This window comes from Sparus aurata, chromosome 5 (genome assembly GCF_900880675.1).
Source record: "Sparus aurata chromosome 5, fSpaAur1.1, whole genome shotgun sequence".
NCBI classification, from domain to species: domain Eukaryota; kingdom Metazoa; phylum Chordata; class Actinopteri; order Spariformes; family Sparidae; genus Sparus; species Sparus aurata.
Window position 1 is genome coordinate 28,927,256 of NC_044191.1, and position 24,326 is coordinate 28,951,581.

Sequence of the window (24,326 nt, forward strand, 5' to 3'; positions counted from 1 at the left end):
ACCGTACAGACGGGCTCATACAAATTTAAGATAACATGTAATATGGGTTTGTCAACATGCAGATGAATATGCAGATGCAGAAAATAATCAAATGCCTGTCTTTAGTTCATCATGCTGCTGTCTTTCATCTAGAAAAAAGATAAATCAGATTCACTTTCCCATCCTCGTCAATGAACAGCAGAGCGTCCACAGTCAGAAAGATCTACGATTGTTCAAACACACACACACACACACACACACACACACTCTGTACTTATGCCAGTCGAAGCAGATTTAAGCTTCGTTCTCCCCATATTTGTCATGGAACGGCCCCTGCCATTTCTAATCAATGGCGCCGAGCTACATAAACATTTTCCCGCCGTGTGATTTATGTGCTCTGCTGTAAGAAAGCTCTGTAAATCAACGGAATCAAAAAAGCTTTTGTCTACACAGGAAGAAGAAATTAAATAATGTAGGCAACCCGAGCTGCTCGATGCTTTGTTGCACATTCGTATGCATGTAAGGCGTGTTCCCCGTTCGTGTTTTACATTACAAAATAATTCATGGCAATCCGGTGTTCGCAATCACGCGCCTACCCATCAGCCCGTGTGTCTATAAACTTCGTCTTTGTCTGCGCCTCATGTCAAGTCCGCCTGTTTTTAGTGGCTGTATTATAGGCCTCTTTGTCGCCTTGTACCTGTCAGCCGTCCTCTCTCTTACTGTCCGCCCGCCGTCGGACTGACTCTCTCTGGCTTTATTTGCCATCATCAATCCTTTCTCTACCCCGGCTCATAGTACAAGTTGTGTGTCTAATGCATTCTCCTTGCTCCACTCCGTGAGGAGCTTAAAAAACAAAACCCCATCTGTCTCACTCTGTACAGCTCATTCAAATTCACGACACTGAACACAGATGTATTTGTGAATAACTTGCGCACCCATAATATTTAGATTGGTTTAGGATAATGTGACGAATGCTAAGAGGCATATCGGCGCTGAGCAATCATGAAACAGTAGCTTAAGTTCTCCTGACTTCTCAGCTTGACGGAGGGGTGTACAGGTGTGCTTCATGACCCCGTGACATCACTGCCGGTGGCACTTGAACATACGTAACCGAGTCTGTCTGTGATGCTGAGTCAGGACATTTTCAGTTCCAACTCTTCAAATTCGGCAGCTTGGTCAGTGGCCTAGAGCTTCAAACTGACACTCTCCCTACTCCTCAAGCATTAGTTATGGGCCTGAAGGGCTAATCGTTTTACGTCACGTCAAGTTCACACAATCTGTAATATCCAACGTCCAGTTAAACTTTTAAAATAAAGCATGCTGCATGACACGGATATTATATTAGGAAAACATATAGTTGTTCGGGCTGAAATATCTAAAGCTAGTCCAAAGTTATGAAGTTGACATAAGTTACGTCTACTTACCAGAGTGACATGGCATCACTTCAGTCACTGAAGTGCGTTCACTGACTTTTGTTACGTAAATTAAATGCTTGACTCTCAGAAACCAGATATCAACTCCAGTTTCTGCAGTTTTTCTTATGAATAACCCAACCAACCAACTCAAATTTTCTTGCTTTTCGTAATACTGCACTGGAGCCCTGTGACTCTGAAGCCTAGGGCTATTGACCAGGCTGCTGTATTTGATGCACTTGGAATGAGAGCGGGCTGGCTGAGCGCAGTTAAAAATGTAAGCCAGAGACAGCAGGAAAACATTGTTTTTCAGCCCGGTGTTGAGTTACTCCTTAAGTACTATGTCTAAACATTGCAGCATGTGTTGTTGGTTTGTAATTACGGAGTGAGCTCACACGTGAAGAAAGGCAACACATTTAAAGACAAAGACACACAAGCCCATGAAGACATTTAAATCTCATAATGCATGGAAGAAATTAAACTCAAGTATAAAACCACATTGGAGCAAGAGCGTGGGGGTCAGCAACAATGTGTGAGATATTCAGCGAAGGAATGTCTTATGACCACAAAAAAAAAAAAAAAAATTAAAAAATGCCATTGACTTTCAAAAGTGGATGCATCCTGGTCCAATTTTACACATTAATGGTCAAAAGCATCCTCATTCCACCCATCAAAGTTTGGTCGAGTTCCTGCCTCCTGCCGCTCAAAGGACAAGGCTCGAGCATGTACTCCCCGCTGCTGAGCGGATCATTGGCTGTCGACTGCTCTCCATGAAGGAGCTTCAGGACACCATAGCGGATGGAAAGCCGGGTAAAATTGCCGCCGACCTTGCCAACCCAGGCAACCATCTGTTTGAGAAACATTCCTCTGAGAGACAGTACCGGTCCATTAACACCATGATCACCCATCACCTCAACAGCTTTCTCCCCGAGCTCTGTCATCTTACTCAAGCACTCCTCCCAAGTCTCCCATGCAAAGACACACTGTGCATCCCCTCAGTCCCAGGCCTTTTCATCCTCATCTAATAGAGATGACTGTATCTCCGTTGCCATGCTCCTCGCTGTCGCCAGAGTGGTTTTTCGCAAACATCTGTGTAACTCTGACCCTTACGAAAATGCCGCAGGCGAAGTATTTGCCTTTTCACTTGTGACAGTTGCAGTTTCAGGTGTGAATTGAGTGTTTTCACATGTGGACTTAAAAGTTCAACATGTGAAAAACAAATGAAGGCCCCGGTGAATTGGACATTTTCAAAACTGATTGACTACTTTCACATATACATGAAAATGTTCACACAAAATGTATTTTTCAACATTGGCTTTTTTCTCCACATGTATGCAAACTTCCAGATAAGAAATTAGCATTTTCATAATTTTTAAATACGTTTATATGGAAGGCTTTTATTCGCATGCGAATTACAATTTCCACATTTGGAGGTCCCAACTCACAACATGCCACTGTTGATAACTGCCTTCTGTATTGAACCGAAGTGGCATTTTGTACAGGAAACTGCATCGACTGGAATGGTTTCCATAATTTCTCATAAAACAAGCCCGAGTTTTGTATTGTGCTTCTCTTTGCGTGTCCCCTTACCCAATTTCAGCCCCTGTCCCATCCATCCTCCGAGTCCCTGGCTCAGAGTGAAAGCTCGAGTTAATGTAGTGTAGCAGCCAGCAGCACGCAGGGATTTCACCTGCATGTGCCGAGCAGCTCAGTGGTACTTTGTCTGTGTTCAGAAACCACAAGTCCTTCTCTCCCCTGCTTGCTCTCCCCTCATCCCCCTCTCTTCCCTTGGCTTTTCATCTGAAACCTCCCCCAGTTTCCCTCTGTTTGCTCGCGGTTTTCTCGAGCTGAATCACATTTTGAGAGTGTGTAAAGTCCAACCTGTTATTCCACTCTATGAAGCGGACTCTGTGTCATGTGTAATGACCGTCACTTCAACACTGGAGACCGGCGTTCACACCCTACTTACAACCAGCACTTGTTTCTTTTAAACTCTGAACGCGTATCCCCGTAACATGAGCACTGACACTGACAATGACACTGGTGTTTCCCTTACCTTAGCTAAGGGGTTGACTTAAACATAACTTAATATGCAGTAGTAGGGGCTGCAGATCAGAGGAGTATTTCTCAAATGCAAATTACCTGATTTGTCCTTTACAACTTAACAAAAGTAAAGTATTTAAGCAATTTAGTCAGTTAGGTGACTTGCTTATGCACTGAAAACAACATACTATCAATATTATGAGTGGTCAAGTTGATGCAGATGCTTGTAGGCCATTTGAAGTCAATTACAGGAAATCTAAACAGATCAGTTGTTGCACTGCCCCGAGAAAAGCCTTTATAGCACAGGATGGGAAAACGTTAATATGAACTCTACACTGTGAGGAAATGAAATGGCCTTTCCAAAAGGAGGCGTTAACACATCCGGTATTAGAGGAGATTTCCCCGAGTGCAGGCGAACGAGGGAAACATCAAACATCCGCAAATGAGATTCAGCCTATGTAACTCCCTGGTCGTCTGTCAGAGCCTCCCTGTTCTCCTTCCCTCACTCCCCCCCCCCCTGCCTGTTTGACTTACAAATCTGCCTCACCTTCAAATAATAAAGAAAATACCAAACTTTAGGATTGGACACTTTCACACTGCATTTGACTTCACAATGTTGGGCCTTTCTCCTTCCTGTGCTCCCCCCTCGCTCTATCTCAACTGCACTCTCCCTGCCGGAGGCATAGAAAGTCTGGGCTTGTTACTTTTTTTAGATTGTTAGATAGCTAAGCATAACTGGTAGTGACTGTTCATGGCACCGTCCTTCCATTCATCCACCCATACCGCAGTAACAGCTTGATGGAGCTACCAGAGCGCAGGCTTTTCCCAATGATTGGTGCTCGCTCGACAGCAGGGAGTGAAGCTAGATTGCCCGTTGTCCATATCGTTATATGTTTTTTTTTTTTTTTTTTTTTCTTGCTGCCATGGAATCTATGCTGACACAAATTAGTTTTTGCTCAAGTGGCAAGGCAAGCTGGAGGAGGAGGAGGAGGAGGGGGAGGAGGAGGGGAGGGCGGGTGTGACCTTGCATCACTTTTTTATCCATTTAATGCCGTGGTGTTGTTTTACATGACAAATTGGGTCGAGGCCAGAACGGGTAGCAGGGTAAAAATTCAATTTTAGTGGATGGCGGCACATTGAGGTGTTTTATGTCAATATATTCTTTTCCCCACAGGTGTAAGGTTTTGTTACAGCGATGTTAGAAATATTGGCCCGGAGTATTATTTCCAGCCACAGTCTATCTACAGTTTTACTCTCACAGTGGCCAAAAGAGCAAACTCCAGATATAACAAACAGTCTCCATACAAAGTATTCTGTATTTTACAAAATTGAATTTACTATTTACTTAGTTTTTTATTTACCCCCTCCACCCATCTTTGCTGCTGTTAGACCAATATCTTTATGTCTTTATTTTGCCTTTCCCCTCAGCCTTCACCTCTGGCTATCCGTATCCCTGCCCCAGGCGTTTCACTGTTGTATGGCTCAAAGGCAGCGGTTCTTAAAATATAGATTGAGCCTTAAATGGAAAGTAGATCTGTGTGAGCTTAGGCCAGGAGAATTAAATCATCAGCTGAAGTTGCAGCCATCTGAGGGATCTGAACCTATACTTGGGAAGTTTACCTCCATATAGAAAAATCAAATGCCTTAGGCCCCGAAGCATCGGTCGTCTTCCTGACTGCTTATTGCTCTATAAATCCTCCGTTCCTTTAGATCTAAGTGCCTATCTTCGTCCACGACTCGTTTGCTTTATTTCCCTTCTTCTCTTCCTATCTTTCACTCTGTTTTCTAAAAGCCCCGGGCTTCGCGTTCCCAGAATCCCCACAGAGAGCTTAACCAACACTTGTAAAAAACCAACACTCTATAAAAGGCTCAGCACCTTTTAGGTGTTCATCACCTTCCCCATCTCCCCAATTTTTCTCCAGCTTTTAATCCCCCCTCCCCCATCCACTTCCCTGACTTTCACATACCTTAAGTGTCTACCATTTTCTCCACTTCCCTCAGCTCCCCTCTTCCACCGGTCCTTCCTACTTTTGTTGCCAATTATGATCTTGACCTTCTTATGCCTTGAGCTTCTTTGACATTTTCTAAACTGCACAGGCTACTTGATGATTATCAGCACTCAACTGGACCAAAGTGTTGTAGACCCGAGCACATTACGCTCAGCAACCGCTAGATGTGGTTGTGTTGTATTCTGGCTCCATTGTTGGCGCCAAAGAAAGTACCCTTTAACTTTTAGTCCCAGAAACCCCTTTTCAAGGAACCAAGTTGTGTCCTTCAACCCGTTGTCAGCATGTCCACTGCAGTTGAATGAAGACCGGCAGCGGGTTGTACACAGGCCTTTGACTGGTAATACATTTCAAAAACACTTTAAATCCTGGTCCCTGTGATGGAAAAAGACCAAGTTCCTGTTCCTTTTTTCTTCTTTCTGCTAATATACACTATCCAGGAAATACAGGTAGGAGCTAAAACAAGCAAGCATATTGCTACAGTAATGAAAACTGTGAAGTACGTGTTACTTGATCGGTTATAAATGACCTGCAAATGTGTATTCAATATCAAGAGTTTGTAAAACACAAAAACTATTTGCAAAACAACTTAAAAAAAACAAAACAGTGGAGCAGAGAAGTAGATGTTCCAATTCTGCAATGCTTCCAGGGTTAAAATTCTGCAATGCTTCCAGGGTTAAAACAACAAGAGTGAGGATAAAATGCCCTTCAGTTCAGCACGACTTCTGAAAGTTAAGTGCTTTATGGGGGACTGGATTACCAAATAACACACTTCACCTACATGGCTATAAACATGTTCCTTCTTAGATTTTGTCCCATGGAAGTAGTCTGCCTCACCTTCATATTCATAACGCTGTTAGATCCTCATCTTTGTCTGTGCTTTGCTTTGGTTTGCCTCTTTCTCAGCTCTCAGCAAAAGACATTACACCTCCAGTGTCCACCAGGGATGTGAACTTAACTCTGGGGTAAAACCCTTATGCAAAAGCTTTCACACCCTCTTCTTAGTTTTTTTTTTGTTGTTGTTGTTGTTTATCTGCCGGCCTGACTGCCTTTCACTCTGCCCTACCAGATCTGCTATGCCCTCAGATCTCTGTCCCCATCCCCACTCTGCTTTACTGTTTTCTTCCCGTATATATTCAGGTTCACTTTTATCTCCTTTTCCTTTCTCGCTCTCCAAACGATTTCACCCTGGAGGAGGCAAAGTAAGACATGACCTCCCTGTATAACGCTTGTCGGTCTTTGGTGTTTGGCTCATGAGTGTACCTGGTTGCCTCCACGCCTCTGAATGTTCCTTCATCATCGGCTTTTCCTGCGTCTCTCTTGGCATGGCTTTTATGTATTTTTCACCTCCTCTCTCCCCCCTCCCACCAGCTCTCTCTCCCCCCCCCCCCCCCCCCCCCCTCCTGGCGGCAGCTGTGGGCCTCACTACTGTTAAAAAGAGCTATCCATCTATGCATCCATCTGTCATCACTCCTTGTTCTCTCCCCCCTTGCCACTATAAACAACTTCATGCTTGTCAGCTCCTTCCTGCTCTCCTCTCCGCTCGTTTTTTTTTGCTCCCTTACTCAATTCTGTCTCCTGCAATCCAGATATGGTTCAAACAAGGTAACTCGTCACTTCTAGGTAAACTCTGCACAAACGTCCGTGTAAAAGGCTCATGGCTTTGTGGAGATTTGGCTCATTATCCTGCTCTCTGTTTCCCCATGCACAGTCCTCTGTGCCATGTGTCATTATGGCTTTCAGCCGTGCCCTCACAAAATATTGACATACGACACAATGGGTCTGTACTTGGCAACCAGAGAGCATTGTTTTATGGTCTTAACTGTGTTTTCTACGTTTCTAAATATTGGATATGTTATTAGCGAAAAGTGTCTGATACATCATTTCACTTCTACCGCTCCTATATTTGTATTTATTCAATAAGATGAGAGTAAAAGGAGCAACTTGAACCTTTTTGAAAATAAATATCGCAGAAGTATTTTCCATCAAGGACCTCCACATTCGCCGTCTGTGCTGACAATCTAGAAGTCTTCGTGTGATCAATCTAGAACACAGTTCACATTTGACATGTGTCTCCTATTTGATTACTTTCTCTTCTATCCATTAGCATTGTTGCATCCTTTCTCTATCTTTCTCTCTCTTTTTTGTTCTTCTCTACCTTGTATTATTAGCCTTTTCTCTGCTCATTAAACAGCTCTCGTCTATCTGCCCTGTCAAGATTTTTATTTCTTATTTTCTCCACTGCTACAAAGGGGGCAGATACGACGAGGTGAGGTGTTCCTGTAGCATCCGCAGACACAATCCGGCACACACTCGTCTTCTTTGTGTGAACCCATCAGATCAGTGGTTGACATTTTCATGCTTTTCACCGTGTGATGAAAGGTAGGAACAAAATGAGTTTTCCATTGTTCCCATCTGGCCTATTATCACTAATGAGCAAATTGTCGTAAGGAGGAATTTTAAAGATAAGACGGAGGAAGGTTTAAGGTATGAAACTTTGTTTAAAAGCCATTAACATGCTTCATTAGGCAGAACTATGCACGGCAGCATAACGATATTTAATGGCCATAGATATGGGTCATAACCCGAACACTTCTTTCGCCGACTTGACATGATCAATATTCAATGTAAATGTTGCCACTTGATGCATTTTACCAGAGTTAGCTTAGAGCTAATTTCCATCTGCAGTCCCCTTGGGGACATTTCAACAATGGACTGCCCTTTTACAAACAGGGGCTGATTTTAAATGGCATCCTCTTGGGTGGAGGACCAGTTTACTGTATTGATTTCATAACACATTTTTAAACATCTGCTAAAATATTTATAACTACACAGTCCATCAAAAGGCTATACACATGGGCATGAAGGGCTAAGCTGACATTATAGACAGCTGCCCTATTGACCACTACAAATGTTGTCTATGTGAGGCGAATAGCTGCATCCTGTGTTGATGCATTTAACTGATTTATGTTCCAAACTGCCAATCTAGAGACCCATGGCTGCCCCTCATACACTTTAATTTACTTTACTTTAATTCATCGCAAAATGTTTTCTACTGATAATATTTAAGGACCTTTTTATCGGTTTTAGACTTATTTTAAACACAAAAAATATTCTCCAAAATATTATCACTTTTGTTGTTTGCAGCTTATAAAAAAGACCGGCAACCTAACAAGCATCGCACATTTAAAATGGTCTCTTTTGTTCGGCTGTAACCTTTTACTGTTGTGCCTCGGGCCCCTCTTGTCATTGGCTGAAAGCAAAACAAAACAAATCATCTTAATGTCAACAGTGTTATTACCACTAAGTGGTACTCCCCACATTTGCCCTACGAGACCGGTGCCGTAGCTCTGCCGGGATTATGGACAAGGTGACTCAGCAGGTAACATGCACTTGTCACTCACATTTCTTTAATAAATATCAGGCTTTGCGACGTTAACACTGACAGACACCGAAGAGAGTGAGTGGGAGTCGGAAAAAAAAGAAAGGTAGAAAGAAAAGGAAGATGGCGCGAGAGGGCGGGAGATAATAGAGAGAAAACATGTGTTCTCAGTGTCCCGAACGCACCAGTAGAGCTGAAAATAGGGATTGGGACAGTTGCACCGTAGCTTCGTTTAAGGGGACACACTCTGCTGTCTGTTCTCTAAAGAACTCCCCTCGTACGGAGGCGAGCCCTTTTGGGAACACCGCTATCATCTTAAAAGGCCATCTCTGTCTCACTCTCCCTCTCTCTCTCTCTAGCTCGCTGTCTTGCTCCCTCTCTGTCTTTCTCTCTCTGGTGCACTCTTACTTTCTCCCTTCTCTCCTTGAACAGGGGGTTAGGCCATTAGGGAACAGTGGTGATATCTTTAAAGGGCCTTCTGTGGCTGAGAGAACAGCACTGCCAAAACCCAGAGGATCCACGCGCCGAATCAGTGGTCACAAGAGCACAGAGGGGATGGAGGGATTTAAATGGGGTACGAACATGAGTGTGTTTTGCGGTCGCGCAACGCAACGCATACGCATATGTGTGTGTGTGTGTGTGTGTGTGTGTGTGTGTGTGTGACTGGGGTCTATTGAGTAGATATTTTGTGGGAGCTATATACATTTGGGGGATTTAAAGTAGTTGACAGAAGGCTGTTGGACAAAAAACTTGGCATTCCTGCTTTTTTTTTCAGGTCTTGGTGAGGGGTTATGCAAAGGTTAGAGTAAAAGCCTTTTCTCTGAACAGGCATGAATATATTTGTTGGTAATTTGCATGCAACTTTAATGAAGTTGATTTTAAGGGTGTGAAACGGAGGCTTTTTCAAAGAAGCACAGAACTTCACGGCTCGCAGAGTACAGCCACGAACCGCATCTGTTGCTTCAGATTTCAGTGTATGGAAAAAAAAGGGCCTAAGCCAGCTAAATCCTTCAGATAAATGTTCAGATCAACAGCTCGCAATCAAGCGGCATAGATCCAAGCAGTAATTAGGAAGATATGCTGTCGGATCCTGCTCCAGTATGGCATGAAAAACGTTCTTTTTTAACCAAATTTCTTAGTGCATTTATCATCGTAGTGGACTCTTATCATTCGTGTAACAGTCTAATGATTGCTGTTCTTGCTGTAAAAAGCTAGCCAACAGTATCACATACACACAGAGTAGGAGTATATCAGCACATTTCATCTGCCCAACTCTATTCTAGCATTTAATTTACGGATTATTTCCCCATGAGTTGCTCAGAGTTGATTTATTTCTGGTATTTACTACACTGACTCCTGATCTGTGAGACTAGCATTTCCAAAAGGGGGGCCGCATTAGCCACGACTCGATATCCGTCCAATACACACTGCTTGGTAGAGCTCACTGGTTAGGACATACTTTCATGACATATTCAATACGCTGATAAAAGGCTTTAATGCCTTACAAGATTTACTTCGAGGCTGCGGAAGGCATTGCAAGACAATTCCACTGCAGAGGTCTCATCGGAGATCAATGCATACAACACATTAATTGTGTTAATTGACCGCAATGAGCGAAATGGAGCCCCCATTATAGCTATAAGGATTCAGTCAACACTGAATCACCTTAGGCAGGAAACGACCGCGCAGCTCCGTGGTTCAAAAACTTTTTTAGGTGGTAAACTTCCGTCCGGTGATGTCACTCCTGGTGTTTTCCATTAGCGAGCAAACTAAGTGCTCCAACATCAGACACTGGGGCGCCATCCAAAACGCAACATGCCTTTAAGTTTGAGCCCATTAGGAGCGGTGCGTCCTCCTGTATGACTCACATCACTTTTATTTACACATTAAAGTACCAGATGGGATCACGAGGCCTCGTCGTGCCAATTAAACCCATACAGGTTCTTGACAGCATGCCATAGGCTCTAGTAAGTTACTCTAGTAAGTAACTGGAACGTTTGGGGTCGGAAAGGACACATCACGTCCAACGCGTTGAATGAATACACCTGCACAGAAAACAGCAGAAGAACATATTCCTGTAGAAGTTAACTAAGACACTGAAAAAAAAAAACAGAGTGGCACTTTATGAAAAGGGACATAGGACGCCGCTAGTCTAATGTTAGAGTTAATGGACTGTAAACAGAGAGGGCGAGGAGACACGCAGACAGAGGCGTGGGGTGAAATGAGAGCGCATGCACACACCCACACAGTCTGATGTGTCTCTTGAATAAAGATGCATAAAAATACCTGTGTGCATCTTTTTCTGCGCTGGCGTACATACGTCCGTGTCTGACTGCTGTCTGGTTATTTGACAGACTGCCAGAGAGGGCGAGCAAAGTTTCTAGCTTAACCATACAGCCATTAATTCTCTAATGCCCTTCCACGCTGAGAGGCCATTCAAGCTTACATTACGAAAAACTAAATTCATACAAAGCCAGTATTATGGACCTACTGTGTCTCATTTGACCCGTGCCAATGATAGATATCTCCTCATTATCAATGTGAGGTTATCTTAATGAACACTGGTGTGAATGATTGCGTGGTTCATTTTTTTTTTTTTCCTTACCAAAATCAGAATCATAGAAGAGGATGAACTTCTGCCAGCTGTACTCGGACACCACTTGCATGATGACCTCGTTGAGATAGACGGGTGGGCGGACCATTAGGGTGTAGTCATCTGTTCCGGGCAGGCGACCGGTTTGTGGGCAGGCGGAGCGGGGTGTTCCCGCTGTGGAGCGCTGGATGAAGAGGTGGGGGATGTGCATGGCGTCGGCCAGAGTCTGAAGACTGCCCGCTGACATGCAGCCGATTGAACTGACCAGAGCCAGGATACCACGGTTCATCAGCTCACAGGCTGCGGGGAGGAAAAACAAAAAGAGGAGATTTGTTATTTTTCAAAGCGAAAAATGGGAGTTATCATTCTACTCGTTTTACGCCAAGAGTCACTGCTGGTGAAAAATATCTCTGTGTGTTACATCCGTGTGCAGTGCAAAGTCGTAGTTTTGATCGTCGTAATTATGTGTGGTTAGAATGCAGGAAGGCAAAAAATTCTTATTCTACGAGTCGCCACACTACAGCGCCGGCTCAAAGACGGGGAAATTCTTCGCAAGCTGTTCCCGTTTGTTTTTCACATGCACTGCATTGTTATTTTGAGGACAAAAGCTGTTACGCTCGCAGACAACCTGCTCTGTGGTAACTTTACACCGAGGACATGAAAACAGAGAAGGAGGAAGCTGGATACAGAGGTAGTCAAACATATGGCAGCAGAGCAGGAACATACTGTAGACAGACAAAAGCCCGCTATGGCACAAGAATCGACTTCACTCCTTCTTTCGGAGCTGCCGCATAGAGTGCTATGAGTCGATACATCAGTGGATGGAGTCGTGTATATACAAAGGAGCAGCGCGCTCGCTTAAGTCGACATACACATAACATGAGACTTTGAAACTACAACAAAGTCGCTTTTTTTTGGCAGTTGATGCGTCAATATTTCCCATGAGTGCCTGGGCCAAATGCCATACATCATAGCAGAAGTAGCATAAGGCACAAGCAAGTCCAAGCAGGGTGGACGAACAGGACTTTTTGTCTGTAACTTGACAGATGCGTTCACATAATGCAATCTTTTCCTAAACCTAGCTGCAACTGTTTATTTTGTTACCATGACAACAGACGTCATCTGACTATAGATTCACAGAAGTAAATGGGAAGGCTTAGCGTATCACTTGCACACAAAATTGAAATTTGTTATATGCAGCCAGTTTGAAAGTTAAGTTGTGTTATTCGTAGACCGAGCAGAGATAATATAGGTGTATAACAAAGGTCACGGTACTTTAAAAATTCAGGTGTCTGCAAAAATAACCTAATACATGCAGTGAGTGAGACCCATGGTATGCTACAGGGATGATTGCATCACCACAACATCTGGTGCGGTGCATTTTTTTTCTCTGCCACTTTATCCCATCCTCTGTCCGGAGCGCTGAGCCGAAACCAAGTCAGGTCTGCAGCCTGAGGAGTCGCTTTAATGTCCACATTAACTCATTGACCTTACGAACAATAGTGCAATATAAAGCGCTGTGGTACAGACAACTATTAAAGTGTGCGTCCATAAAAAGTGTATTCAGAGCTGTTTGTAAAACCGGGTTGTAAAAGACGCCCTTCTCGCCAGACGGACTATTCACAATCCCCCGGTTCTCTGTGCTCGACTTCCTAAACGCTCCTCAGCTCCGAGACACTATCTGTGCCTCTTTCACCTCTCCTTTTCCTACTACCTTCCCCCCACCGTTTCATCCTCACTAGACCTCTAGTGCTGTCAAAAAACACCTCTACCTCCCGCCCTCTCAACTCACTCCCCCGTTATCTCCCCTCTCGTCCAAAACAGCCCCTCTGAGTGCTTACCTTTCAGACCCAATCATTTCAAAGCTGCAGTCTTGCAGTGATTTTCATTTTTCCCCCCCCCCCGTTGCCTTACAGCACCGCTGCACGTTGCACACTGTCCTCGATTTGGAGTCGTCTGCCTCCCGCTCCCACCGCCTTTTTCAACATCCCGTCTTCAGCACCTTTTTTTTCCATTCCACCCACCATCTTTACTCACCAGCCGCTTTCCTCCCTCGTCTCTTGTTTACCCTCGTGGCGACACAAACAGCCACCTTATCCTCTTTCCCTTCCCTCACTCCAGCCATCTTTTTGATTAATCACTTCGTTATGACTTTGTTTTTATTCATTTATTTTCGCACACTTCCCCTCCTCCCTCAGTCTGCTCTTCCATTAAACTTTCCTAACCACGAGGCCACCCATACTTTGCCCTCATGCCCTCGGTCCCTTTTTTCCATCCCTCACTCATTCTCATCTCCATTTCATCCCCTCACCTCGGCTCCCTCGCTGAGTCCTTTGCTCTGTGCTAAGCATCAGACCGTGTTTACTTCACTTCTAGCTGAGTAAAATCCTGTCACCGAGTAAAACAAACAAAAAAAGTAATAGGAAAACAAAAGTTTACAGACAGTGCAGTCAACACGAACACACACACACACACAAGTGGCGCGATGGCAAAGTACAATGGCAAGGAAGCACAATCTAAAACACACAGTCAGCCTGCATAACGCCACGCGGGCTAATCTGTCGACACTGCAAAAATAAAGCCAGAGAACAAGAAAGGGGAGAAGAAAGAAGAAAAGCTTGAGGAGACAGATTCTTGGTGCTGAGAAAAGCAGAATAAAAACCCTCCGTATGTGCGCATGCATGCATGCGTTTGTGTGTGTGTGTGTGTGTGTGTGTGTGCGCGCGCGTGAGAGAGGAAGACAGAACAAGAACACGAGAGCAATACAATATGACAGCGTCTCCTGTGTCAACTGGGTTTCTTTCAAAGCTGTTTGCATGGACGAGTTTCTGACGAATCCAAGAACGTCTGTGTTTGTCTGCACTTTAATGGCGCGCAGCGTGGCTTCTGCCTCATCGCTTCTGTCGGTTAATTACATAGTTTAAGCGCGACTGATTTAATTTGGCTACACCGCTTTTTCAGTTGTAACCGTAAAAGGCTGAACTCATGTGACACTTTAACTGTCTTGAGAAGTCTGCATTTTAAACGAAAAGAAAAAAAAAAAAAAAAAAAGGATTACAGACAAATGGAGCTGGGGCGTAGTTTTTTTTCCTTTTTTTTTTAAGGTAAATTGGTTTTAGTTGTCACTTAAGTCTTAAGCAGTCTACTTACATAAATCTAATTTTGGAGGTAGCAGCTATAAACATGTTAACACAAAAGCCATTCAGCAATTAACTGGCAAAAGATTGTTCCTTTTCCAGCAATAGCTACGGGGTTATTTCAGGCGACCGTTTCCCCCCCTCATGCATTGATGTGGATGATTAATGAGTGGAAGTTATAGCAGTTTCAATCTCACTGCCCATTGTGCAAGTCCACACTTTGAGGAATTAATTACAGTGTAACAATATATGATTAAACTCCACTAAGTCTCTGCATACTGCTTAGTCATGGCCATTATTCCTAAAGCCAGTCATCCGTCTTCTATCTACTATCATCTTAGTGCTCGAGCATATGCCTGTGTGTGTGTGTGGGAGTGTGTGTGTGTGGGAAGGTCCACCTGTGTATTTGTTTGTGCATACATTAAGTGTGAATGCAATCTCCTGCCGGCGTGTGTGAGTGCGCATTTCCCTGAAAAATTTCCGAGGCTGGATAAGCCAGTTATGTATTATAAGCTACATTATCCGGACTCCACCGTCCCTATTATAGCAGTCGTGCTAACGATTTAGCTGCCCTTGCTCTTGTCTGGCTACAGTATAGCGTATTAGCTTAGCATCATCAAGGCTTCAGCTAATGGAAGGCTTTGCTAATCCTCTACTTATGAGGGCACTTTGGAGAATTAGTGCCCTCATCCCCTCCACATCACACACTCTTAAGTCTGCAGGGGGCTTCTGAGCACTCGGCTCATTAATGCTGTTTGCTAATGACTTAAAGGGCCCGTTGCGTTAACCCGGGCCCAATGTTAGATCACTGAGGAAAGCAACAGTCAAAGGGGTTAGAGGTGCTGACGCAGCATGCAAAACATATCTTCGGAGTTTTGACAGCGGCGAGGAGAAAACACACTTTTCTCGCATTGTGGAAAGTTTAAAAGCACATAAATAATCCCGGAGGGAAGAAAAACAAAAAATGCGGCCTGAGTGCAATGTTAAGCAGCACAGATGGAATTTTTTTCCTTATACCATGCCAACACTTTAAAGAATAACCGCTGTGAACAATGACTGCACTCGGAGCGCAAAAAACAGAATTGGAGCTACGTAAAGAGAGGCGCGTAGGAGTGCGAGCACACACGAGAATCAGAACCATTTGGAGTTTTTTTCAGCTCTCATCCTGAACCATCACCACCTACTAAACCACACTCTTGCACCACCAGCGCCGCCACGGCCGCCGCCAACCCACACAAGCACGCTCACACATCCGAGCCCCTCCTGAACACGAGCTGCACACTGACTCATGGTAAATCATTCCCGGGATCAATCTCGCTAAAGCGGTTAAAACCCTGTAGAGGTGTTTATGTGAGGGATGTACATGTCAGTCACACAAACAGACATGTTCACATCGGAGGACTTCGGACCGTCGGCCACACGGGTCATCCACTTTGTCAAATTTAACTGCCCTGTCTTTATTTACTCATCCATCTATTGTGAGACACCAAACCCTCGATTGGGAACTCAACAACTTTGCAAAACGAGATAAATCATTTACTCCTCGGGATTTTTTTCACGACTTCGAAGCACATCGATCCGCTTCCTCGCCCTCGTCTGGTTTCCGTGCCGACATTTTTGCCACGCGTGTTGTGTAAGTCGGTGTGCGCCGTACACGTGTTGTCCTGCAACGGAGCATGTTATTGAGCGCTCGCTCTCTCCAGCTTGTTGGTCTGTCAGAAGAAATGGAGTGCAAGCACTTCACCCGCGCCCAGGTGTGACCGATTCCCCTCTCTATCTGCGTCTCGCCCAAGTAGCTCTCTTCACACACACACACACACGCACACACACACACACACACACATACATACATACATACACATACTTTATCACACTGATACCCAGCCCTTTAGTTTCTGTGGCCCAGTGACTGAGAATTGAAAGGAGTGGATAGAGAGAGAGAGGTAGGAACCAACTAGATCAATAGCTGAGGAAAGCCAATAAAAACGGCGTCCATGCCTGTGGCTGTAGAACATTTCTTAGAGAGACAACAGCGGTAATACAGTTTTAAATAGAGTAAAAGACATTATCCATGTATCCCTCCAACAATCGCTCAGCCAATATTATCCAAAATGAGTGAATCCTGTATCCAGAATTTAAAAATACATTTAAATCGAGAACAAGTTGACACAGATATGCAGAAAACTTAACTTTGAGATTTGAGCGGAGGGGCGAGAGGGGACGCCTCCCCTGTTGTTAACCTGCCATCCTCTCTCCCAGTCCTCTATAACAGAACAAGTTCAGGGGCAGAGGAGCTGCTCAGCTGAATGTGTCAGTCTGGTCTACCCGACCTATCGATCCTCCTTCTGACTGATGTTTGTGCAAGTTAGAATCTATGCCCCCCCCCCCCCCCCCCCCCCCCGACCGACCATGGTCATGTTACATCATGGTAAATTCATGGAACTGTCCATGGTGCTGAAGTAGCAGATGGATTTGTGACTGCTTTCATTTCTCGGTTCCGCCTTCAATCTATTTTTTGTCGGATCTATAATATTTTCTACACCAGTGATTTCGTAAGTGTATGTCGTGACACCCTCGTGCCAGTGAAGGTACTACCAGGTGGGCCGTGAGGGGTCAGTTACAATAGAGAAGAAGACGATAATTGTTCAACGATGCAACTAAGTTTGAAATTGCCATACAATAGTTATGATTGAATATACTAATTCAAAAGTTATCAGAACTGATAAAATAATGCAGTTCAATTATGGGTTATTCTCCATTTATCTGACCTCCTTTTATCTGATGTTTGTCATTGATATTTGTGCCGTATACTGGCCTTAACATGTGCAACACAGTTGGGACTGAGGTCAGTAGCTGGCACAGGAGGAAACAGAATTCTAACAGGAGTAACATTTCAACACGGCCAAGTCATTTGTAAGTTTGGGAAAGGTTGCTTTATACACTATGCAGTAAATACTCAATTCTATATAATCTTGAGTCAAAGAGTCAATGATCAGAGAACGAAGCAGCACAGTGTAGTCGCAGAAGAGTGAGAGGTTCACAGGGTAGGCGCTGCCGTCTGTAGTATCTCTTCAATATTTTTTTTAGCGTTCAGAAGCAACCGTGCTGCAGAAAATATCACCCAGAGGGTTACAATTATTCGACCGTACCTCCGTTTTAAAAATGTACAAATCATGACTAGGTAGAGTCACATAGTAACACTTTGTGCCATGAAGAGCGGTCTCATATCAACAGCAGCTACAGCTTCTGCCTGCCTTATTCTGTTACCTGTTTGGGAGTATTTTAAGCTAAAGGAAGAGGGAAATCGCAAAAACCACTGAAAAGAAAATGAGTTGACTAGACGGGAAGAAAGTGTAGCAGCTATGAAGGGCATGAAGTACTGTAAATACTGGAGCATAGATACCAAAAAGACCATGTGACAAGCAGGTTTGGGTCACCAGAGCTCTGTACTGAAACTATTTTTAGGCTCGTCATGTTATATGCAATTAGATTACATTACATTTTATTGAAATGGAGACATTCTATAGGTTAAATACACAGATTAGAAATGTGTGTTGCTTTGTCCTTTCCCTGTAAATTAAATATCTGAAATCAATTGAGACATTAATGCAATATTACCAAAAAGTCGTCCCGCGTGTTTATTTGCAACAAAGTCTACAATGAACTGCAAAATACGGGTAATACGGGAAAGCTATTAAGTAGAGATGGTACACAAAAAAAGGTTGACAAATATATAAAGCCTCATCGTCTGTACTGTACTGCACTGTCATTCAATAGCAAAAGGCCTGTATCGCAAAAGACGGTCGTCCTCTTTCATATCATTATCAGTCACGCATCTATTGATTCAGTTCTACAGATTGCTTAGCCGACAAGGGCAAGGACAGCTCAATACATTTTCAACACGAGGGAGGTATTTCATTATGTAAAGCAATAAGATGAATGAAAAGCCGTGGAGTATCTGCTGGCTGCAAGACGAGTATCTAATCACAATCAAGCGTTTGATTTCATCAGAATTCCCTGACAAAGCGAGAGGAAATCCAAGCCAGCGCCCACAGCGCTGCCTCAGCCAAGAGTGTACCCGCGTTTCTACAACTGAGTGTGCATATATATGTGTGCGTAAGTGTGTGTGTGTGTGTGATTGGGTGACCTACTTGTGTCTGCGTATTGTTTCATGTATTGTTCCGCAGCTCCAAACTGCTGCCATGCATTGTGCCGTTCACGCCAAGCAGTGAGTGGCAGAGAGAAAGAGAGAGAGAGACGCTTACTCACACTGCTGGCAGGCTGAGAACACACTCTGCTACATATATGCCTCGGTGTGTGTGTGTGTATGTGTGTGTGTGTGTGTGTCTGTGTGGGTCGCTGGCTCGCTGATACACACTCCTCGAGGGAATTAGCGCTTGAATTAATGTGGTCAGGGAGGTAGAATGAGCAAAAGATAACATGCCCTTTTTTCGACTTTGTTTCTCCTGAAATGTATCACTTCAAGTCCCCCCCCCCCCCCCCCCGACTTCTGGCTCTTTCTGATGCTGAAAATACCAGACTGATGATTTTCGCGCACAACACAATCTGTTCTTATTCCTGCCCCCAGTGTGCCTCCCCACCTCCTACCCTGTTCCCATTAACATTTAATGCCCCCCCCCTTTGGTCCCTTCATCTTGTCACATTTAACATCATCTATTCCTAGCTAGCTCTTTGTGCCCAGGAGAAGTATACATCCACTCTTTCATCCAGCCTACATTTTTTGTTCTGTAACTCTATCTGTGCCTCTTCTCTCCATTCCCTCCAACTGCCCCTCAATTCAGTGCCCTTTACCACTCCATTTACCCAGTTACGGCGCTCGCCCGTTATCACACTCGCCAGATGAATGCCCCCTTTTTTTTTCTCTCTCTCTCTTTTTTTCCCTCTTTCCGCTCCGCCTCCATTCCTACTTGGCTTCCTTTCTTCCCTTCTTTTTCTCAAATAACCCCCTTTTTCACACGACTCGTCTCTCTACCACGTCCTCTTTTGTGTTCCTCCTCTTCCTCCGTCTAACGCGAGTCAAGAGCGTAATTTCCCTGGTTTTCAGCCACCGGTGGGTAAATCCTCCTCCACAGCCCTGCTCTCCTCCCTCCCCCGCTTCCTTCACCTATTGCCACCCATCAAGACTTAACCTACTCCTTCACTCCATTATCTGAGATTGGTGCGTGTGCACGGGCCAATTCATTTTTCTCCTCCCCTCCATCCGTCTATTCATCCATCCGTCAGCTCAATTGTTTATTAAATCCAATTAAACTGCACCGTATGCATTTTTACCTCCAGTGCCGAAACCTCATCACCTGCCCATCCGAGCCTCCTGCCTCCATCCTTTGCATTCATTTATCCCATCTAGTCGGTTAAGCACTACTCCACAATACATCTTATACAATTCCGAGCCGTGAAAAGGTAAAAAGACAAGAAGATCTTAGACGTAAGAAGATTTTAATTTCTCTAATGGACTGCGAGGGAAGCCAGCACCGTACGAGTATTTTATCAAAAGTGCTCGAGACAAGGTTTGTTCGGCAAGTACCTCTTTATATGCAACTCAAACAAACGCAGACGTGCACATTAACACACTCGTCTTTTCCATTTGATCTGCTCTTCTTATCTCTTCCGCTTCACCTATGTTCTTTTCACCATCCCCAAAGTGTCTGTTCCACATTTAAGGACTTTTTCAATGCTTGAATATTTTCAGAAAAGGGGGTGCGTTTTTTTTTTTTTTTACAGCGCATTTGTCTTTCTCAACGAAGTGTGGTGTGATTTTTTTTCAAAGATCTGCAGAAGAAAAGAAGACAAAGTGGAACGTGTGAATGCAGACCCGCCTCCTCCTGTGCTCTACAAAACGGAGATAAACTCCTTCATTCTTCGCGTAGTTTTCATTACACCTTCTCTCCTGCCGACATCGCTCCCTCAGTAACGCAGGGCCTGCTGATAACATGCCTGCACACATCCGACGTCCGCGTTATCCGGGCTGTCAGCAGCTTTCTCCCGTGTGTTCTCCTCCGTCAGTCTCGTACCTGCCGTCCCCCTCGTCACAACAAATTGCAGGTTTTCAGACTGGTTTGCATGGAGCAACAGCGGGGCGTGACATTATGAGGTGAAACTAAGCTGAATTAACAGGCTACCATTTGTGTTGAGTTTTTGCCGATCCCATCGTACTGACCTCCAGTCGTTGTCGATGATTGACAAAAAAAAAACACGCGGAGTGGGAGGTTTGAACTGCTTTCAGCTTCCGACAGTAGTTGCGGCAGAAAAAGTTTGAAAAGCCCCTGCACAGGATTATCAAGATTTTTATCAGCGGGGAACCAAAATGGCTTGCACTCCGACAAGGCCTGGTGTGAAAGGACCCTCCGTCTCTGGCTCACTGCGCAACAGTTTATCCACTCTCTGATTTCTTGTTTCCTTTGGCCGTTCCTCTCTCCATCCACCCCCGGTCCATTCAAAAGGGACCCGACTCTGTGTATATATATATATCTCTGCGTCCGAGCCTCTATCCGCTGTAAAGTCAAGGAGATGAACGTGTCCCCTGGGAAAATCCTTGGCTCTTTGGTTTACAGCCTCGGGGCTTTCACTGCTATTACTTCGCCGGGGCAGGTCCGCGCCATTCTTTTCTCTCCTCCCTCACTTCTTGACACTTGCCCTTCAATTTCTTTTTTTCTTTTTCTTCGGCTTTACTGGAATTCCTGACCTTGTGATAGATCCTAATGTGAACTATTACAAACCCAGACACACGGACACAGCAGGTTTTTCTGCGTCTATGTATAAAAAAAAACAACTGTTTCCTAACCACAGTTGGGTCTTTCTCTCAGTCTTTTTCATCCTCTCTCTATCTTTTTTTATAATATTCATTTCGTCAGCATGGTTAATGACCCATTTGTGAGGGCTTTAATCATATTTAGGAAATGGATTGGTTGTTGTTTGCTGCTAATGGCTCGGTGTGTCTCTGTTTTCTCTGCCTGCGAACACGGCAGATGTCATATCTTCCCACTTGGTGTTTCGGTAGTCAGCCGCACACATGTGTGGGTGTGTGTGTGTGTGTGTGTGTGTGTGCACGCGTGTGAGATGCATGTGCTTCTGCTGTTCAATATTCTCCATGATGTGCAAACATGCCATAGTCAGAGAGTGAGATATTGACTAGTATTTCTAGGCGATAATACACGGCAGTGAGGTGATTTTCTACGTTCCTGTGTGTTTATTTAACTGACTGGCCCGCTGGGGTACTGTATGACTCAGGGAAAACAACATTCGCTGGTTTTAAAGCAGACGGATGTGTGTCTGCGAGGTATCCCACACACATAATTTGGTGAACCGCTGATGCTGCCGTACAACAGATTAGCGTCACATATTAAACGTAATATCAAGAAGTGTTCGTACGACAGATATCCCCTCCCCCCCACTGCTATCGTGCGACTTTTCTGCGCCCAACACAGTAGTACGCTCCGTTCCGTTTTCTTTCCGCTTATCCGTGAGGGTCGCGGGATGTTGTCGCTTTTTTTTTCCCCCCTAAGGGGTTGCGGGTTACTGGGGCCAAATCCAGTTTTACTCTATGGGCGTAGGCCAGGGTACATCCTGAAAGAGTTGCCAGCTCATCGCAGGACCCTTACTGATGGCAGTGGCTGCCTCCATAAGGTGCCAACTGCACATCAGGAGCAACTTTGGGGTTCAGTATCTTGCTCAAGGACACTTCGACAGTAGTACGGTGTGCGATAAAACAAGCTTATCAAGCTGAGGCTGCATACTTTCACGATTCAGCGATTGGATCGGATGGATGAGACGCTGTGAAGAATACGAGATGAGTAAAAACAATACAGGGGTCATGTTATAGAGGAAGTTAGGGGTGTGTGTTTCAGAAGGCACATGGAAATGAAGGCTGGAAACAGAGACGGAGTGATTCTTTTTCTTTTTCTTTTTCTTTTTAATCGAAGCGTTGCAGTGAAGAGCTCTGAAAAATGAGGGAAGGATTAAAGCCATAGAGACGGATGCAGATAAATGCAAATCGGCGGCCAGGACAGCGAGAGGGTGAAGGCGATGAAAGGAGGGAGGGGAACGAGAGATGGATGAATTATGGAGAGACTGTGGGGATCTCCGTAATTATACATGACTCTATCAGAGTTACTTCAGTGAGAAAGAAAGTGCCTGCTCCCTCGCTGACAGAGGTGGGAACAGAGTGAGAAACAATAGAGAGTGGTTGACATGCATGTAATGGGAGGTTAGAGTGATTAACCAAAATTAATTGATTGAATAATTTAAGACTTTTTCTTTTTTTTTCTTTCTTTTTTTCTTTTTTTTGCCGTTGAGATGGAAGAGGAAGAGATCGCGGCTGAATTCCTCTTCATTAGAATAAACAATCCGCTGTACATTTCACGCCTATATTGGAATTTGAGCCACCAGCTGACTGAAGTTTTGTTTCACCTCACACAGCAGTTTTTAATTGGTTTACCCAAAGAAACACACCTTCAAGTCTCCTGTGACGGTTACTTTGAACACACACCGCACCTTTCCCTAATGAGTTTATTTGCGACTTTGTTTGAGGCTAATGAACTCATGTACGTCGATATTCAAGCTTGAGAATATAGGTACATACTTTTGACCCTCGGTGCGTGTTGTTGAAGCGGGTTCGTTTAAGCTATTTGATCGAAAGAAGAAGGAATCGAGCACTCTGGCATCCATAAGCGACGAGGTGAGCTGGATCAGTGAGTCTCATAGCGTGCTCCTCGGCGTCTCGTACAGACACACGAGACAACCCAAGCATTTAGCGCCTGTGTTCGACGTGCAAAGGCTTCCTGACTTGGTTTTAAATTGGTGCAAACCCCGTTCTCCTGGGTGAAGGTCCTGTGTGTGACACACCACTCAACCCCGCCTTCTACCTCATGTGGGACTCTGTCGCTCTCTGTGTGCTACTTTGGGTGGAGCAGATGCTCTGATTGTCTCATTTTGCCGGATGGGTTTTGGAGTTCGTTTACAGCTGGTGCCTCTCATGCAGATGTTGAAAGGTACCCTGAGCATCTGTACGAGATGCTGAGGGATGTGACAAAACGTCCGTATTTGACGCCCCGGGGATGCGAGCGGGCTGGCTTTGCACACGCAGACACACACATGCAAACATGCGCACACAGAGCTAATGTGTGCATCCAGCTGCCCGTGGCTGCTTGTATCAAATTCCAAATCCTGGTGCTGGCACACGAGACCGTGAGGGGATCTCCAGTCCCTTCTCTCCCGGCAACCATCCAGCAAAACCTGCCAGCCAGTGTCTTGTGTCCTGCCACTACAGACCCCTTTTGCTCTCCTTTCTTTGTGCTGGGAAGGTCAGCACTCAACATGGGCTCAACTGTTCTCTCCCCTGGCTCTCAAATGAAGCAATGACCTTGACAACTCAAAATAGCAGCCAGTCAGCACCTTCCACAACAAGGTGAAAACTGTCTTCAAGAGTATCTTGCATCGCCCGTGTCCAATTAATGATAATCCCGTTCTTGTGCTCAGTCTAATTGTTGTCTGATAAGAAATTCTCCTGAGCTATTCTGTGTCTTTTCCCAGAATTTCATTCCTACACAGTTGCTCTGTAGCTACATATAATGCAGAATAACTTGACCTTTCCTGCCCTATGTATTTATTGTAAATATATGGTTGCATTTACTGAGAGACTCTATGACTGTATCAGTTAAATGGATAAGTGTTAATGTAAATGTACGCACGATATATAGCCTTTCCACGTGTGAGCTGCATTAACCTCTGACCAGCCCTGATGATGCATTTCCTTGG

At 44.6% G+C, this 24,326-nt stretch overlaps 1 protein-coding gene across 3 annotated transcripts in view; it reads right to left on the bottom strand.

The window, feature by feature from the left end:
* The window catches only part of grid2 (glutamate receptor, ionotropic, delta 2), a 494,495-nt gene that overhangs the window by 201,277 nt on the left and 268,892 nt on the right, over positions 1 to 24,326 (bottom strand). For all 3 annotated transcript variants that reach the window (XM_030416162.1, XM_030416164.1, XM_030416165.1), the window contains exon 3: positions 11,428 to 11,715. In XM_030416162.1, the coding sequence (XP_030272022.1) occupies positions 11,428 to 11,715 (288 nt within the window). The remainder of the gene's footprint in view (positions 1 to 11,427; positions 11,716 to 24,326) is intronic.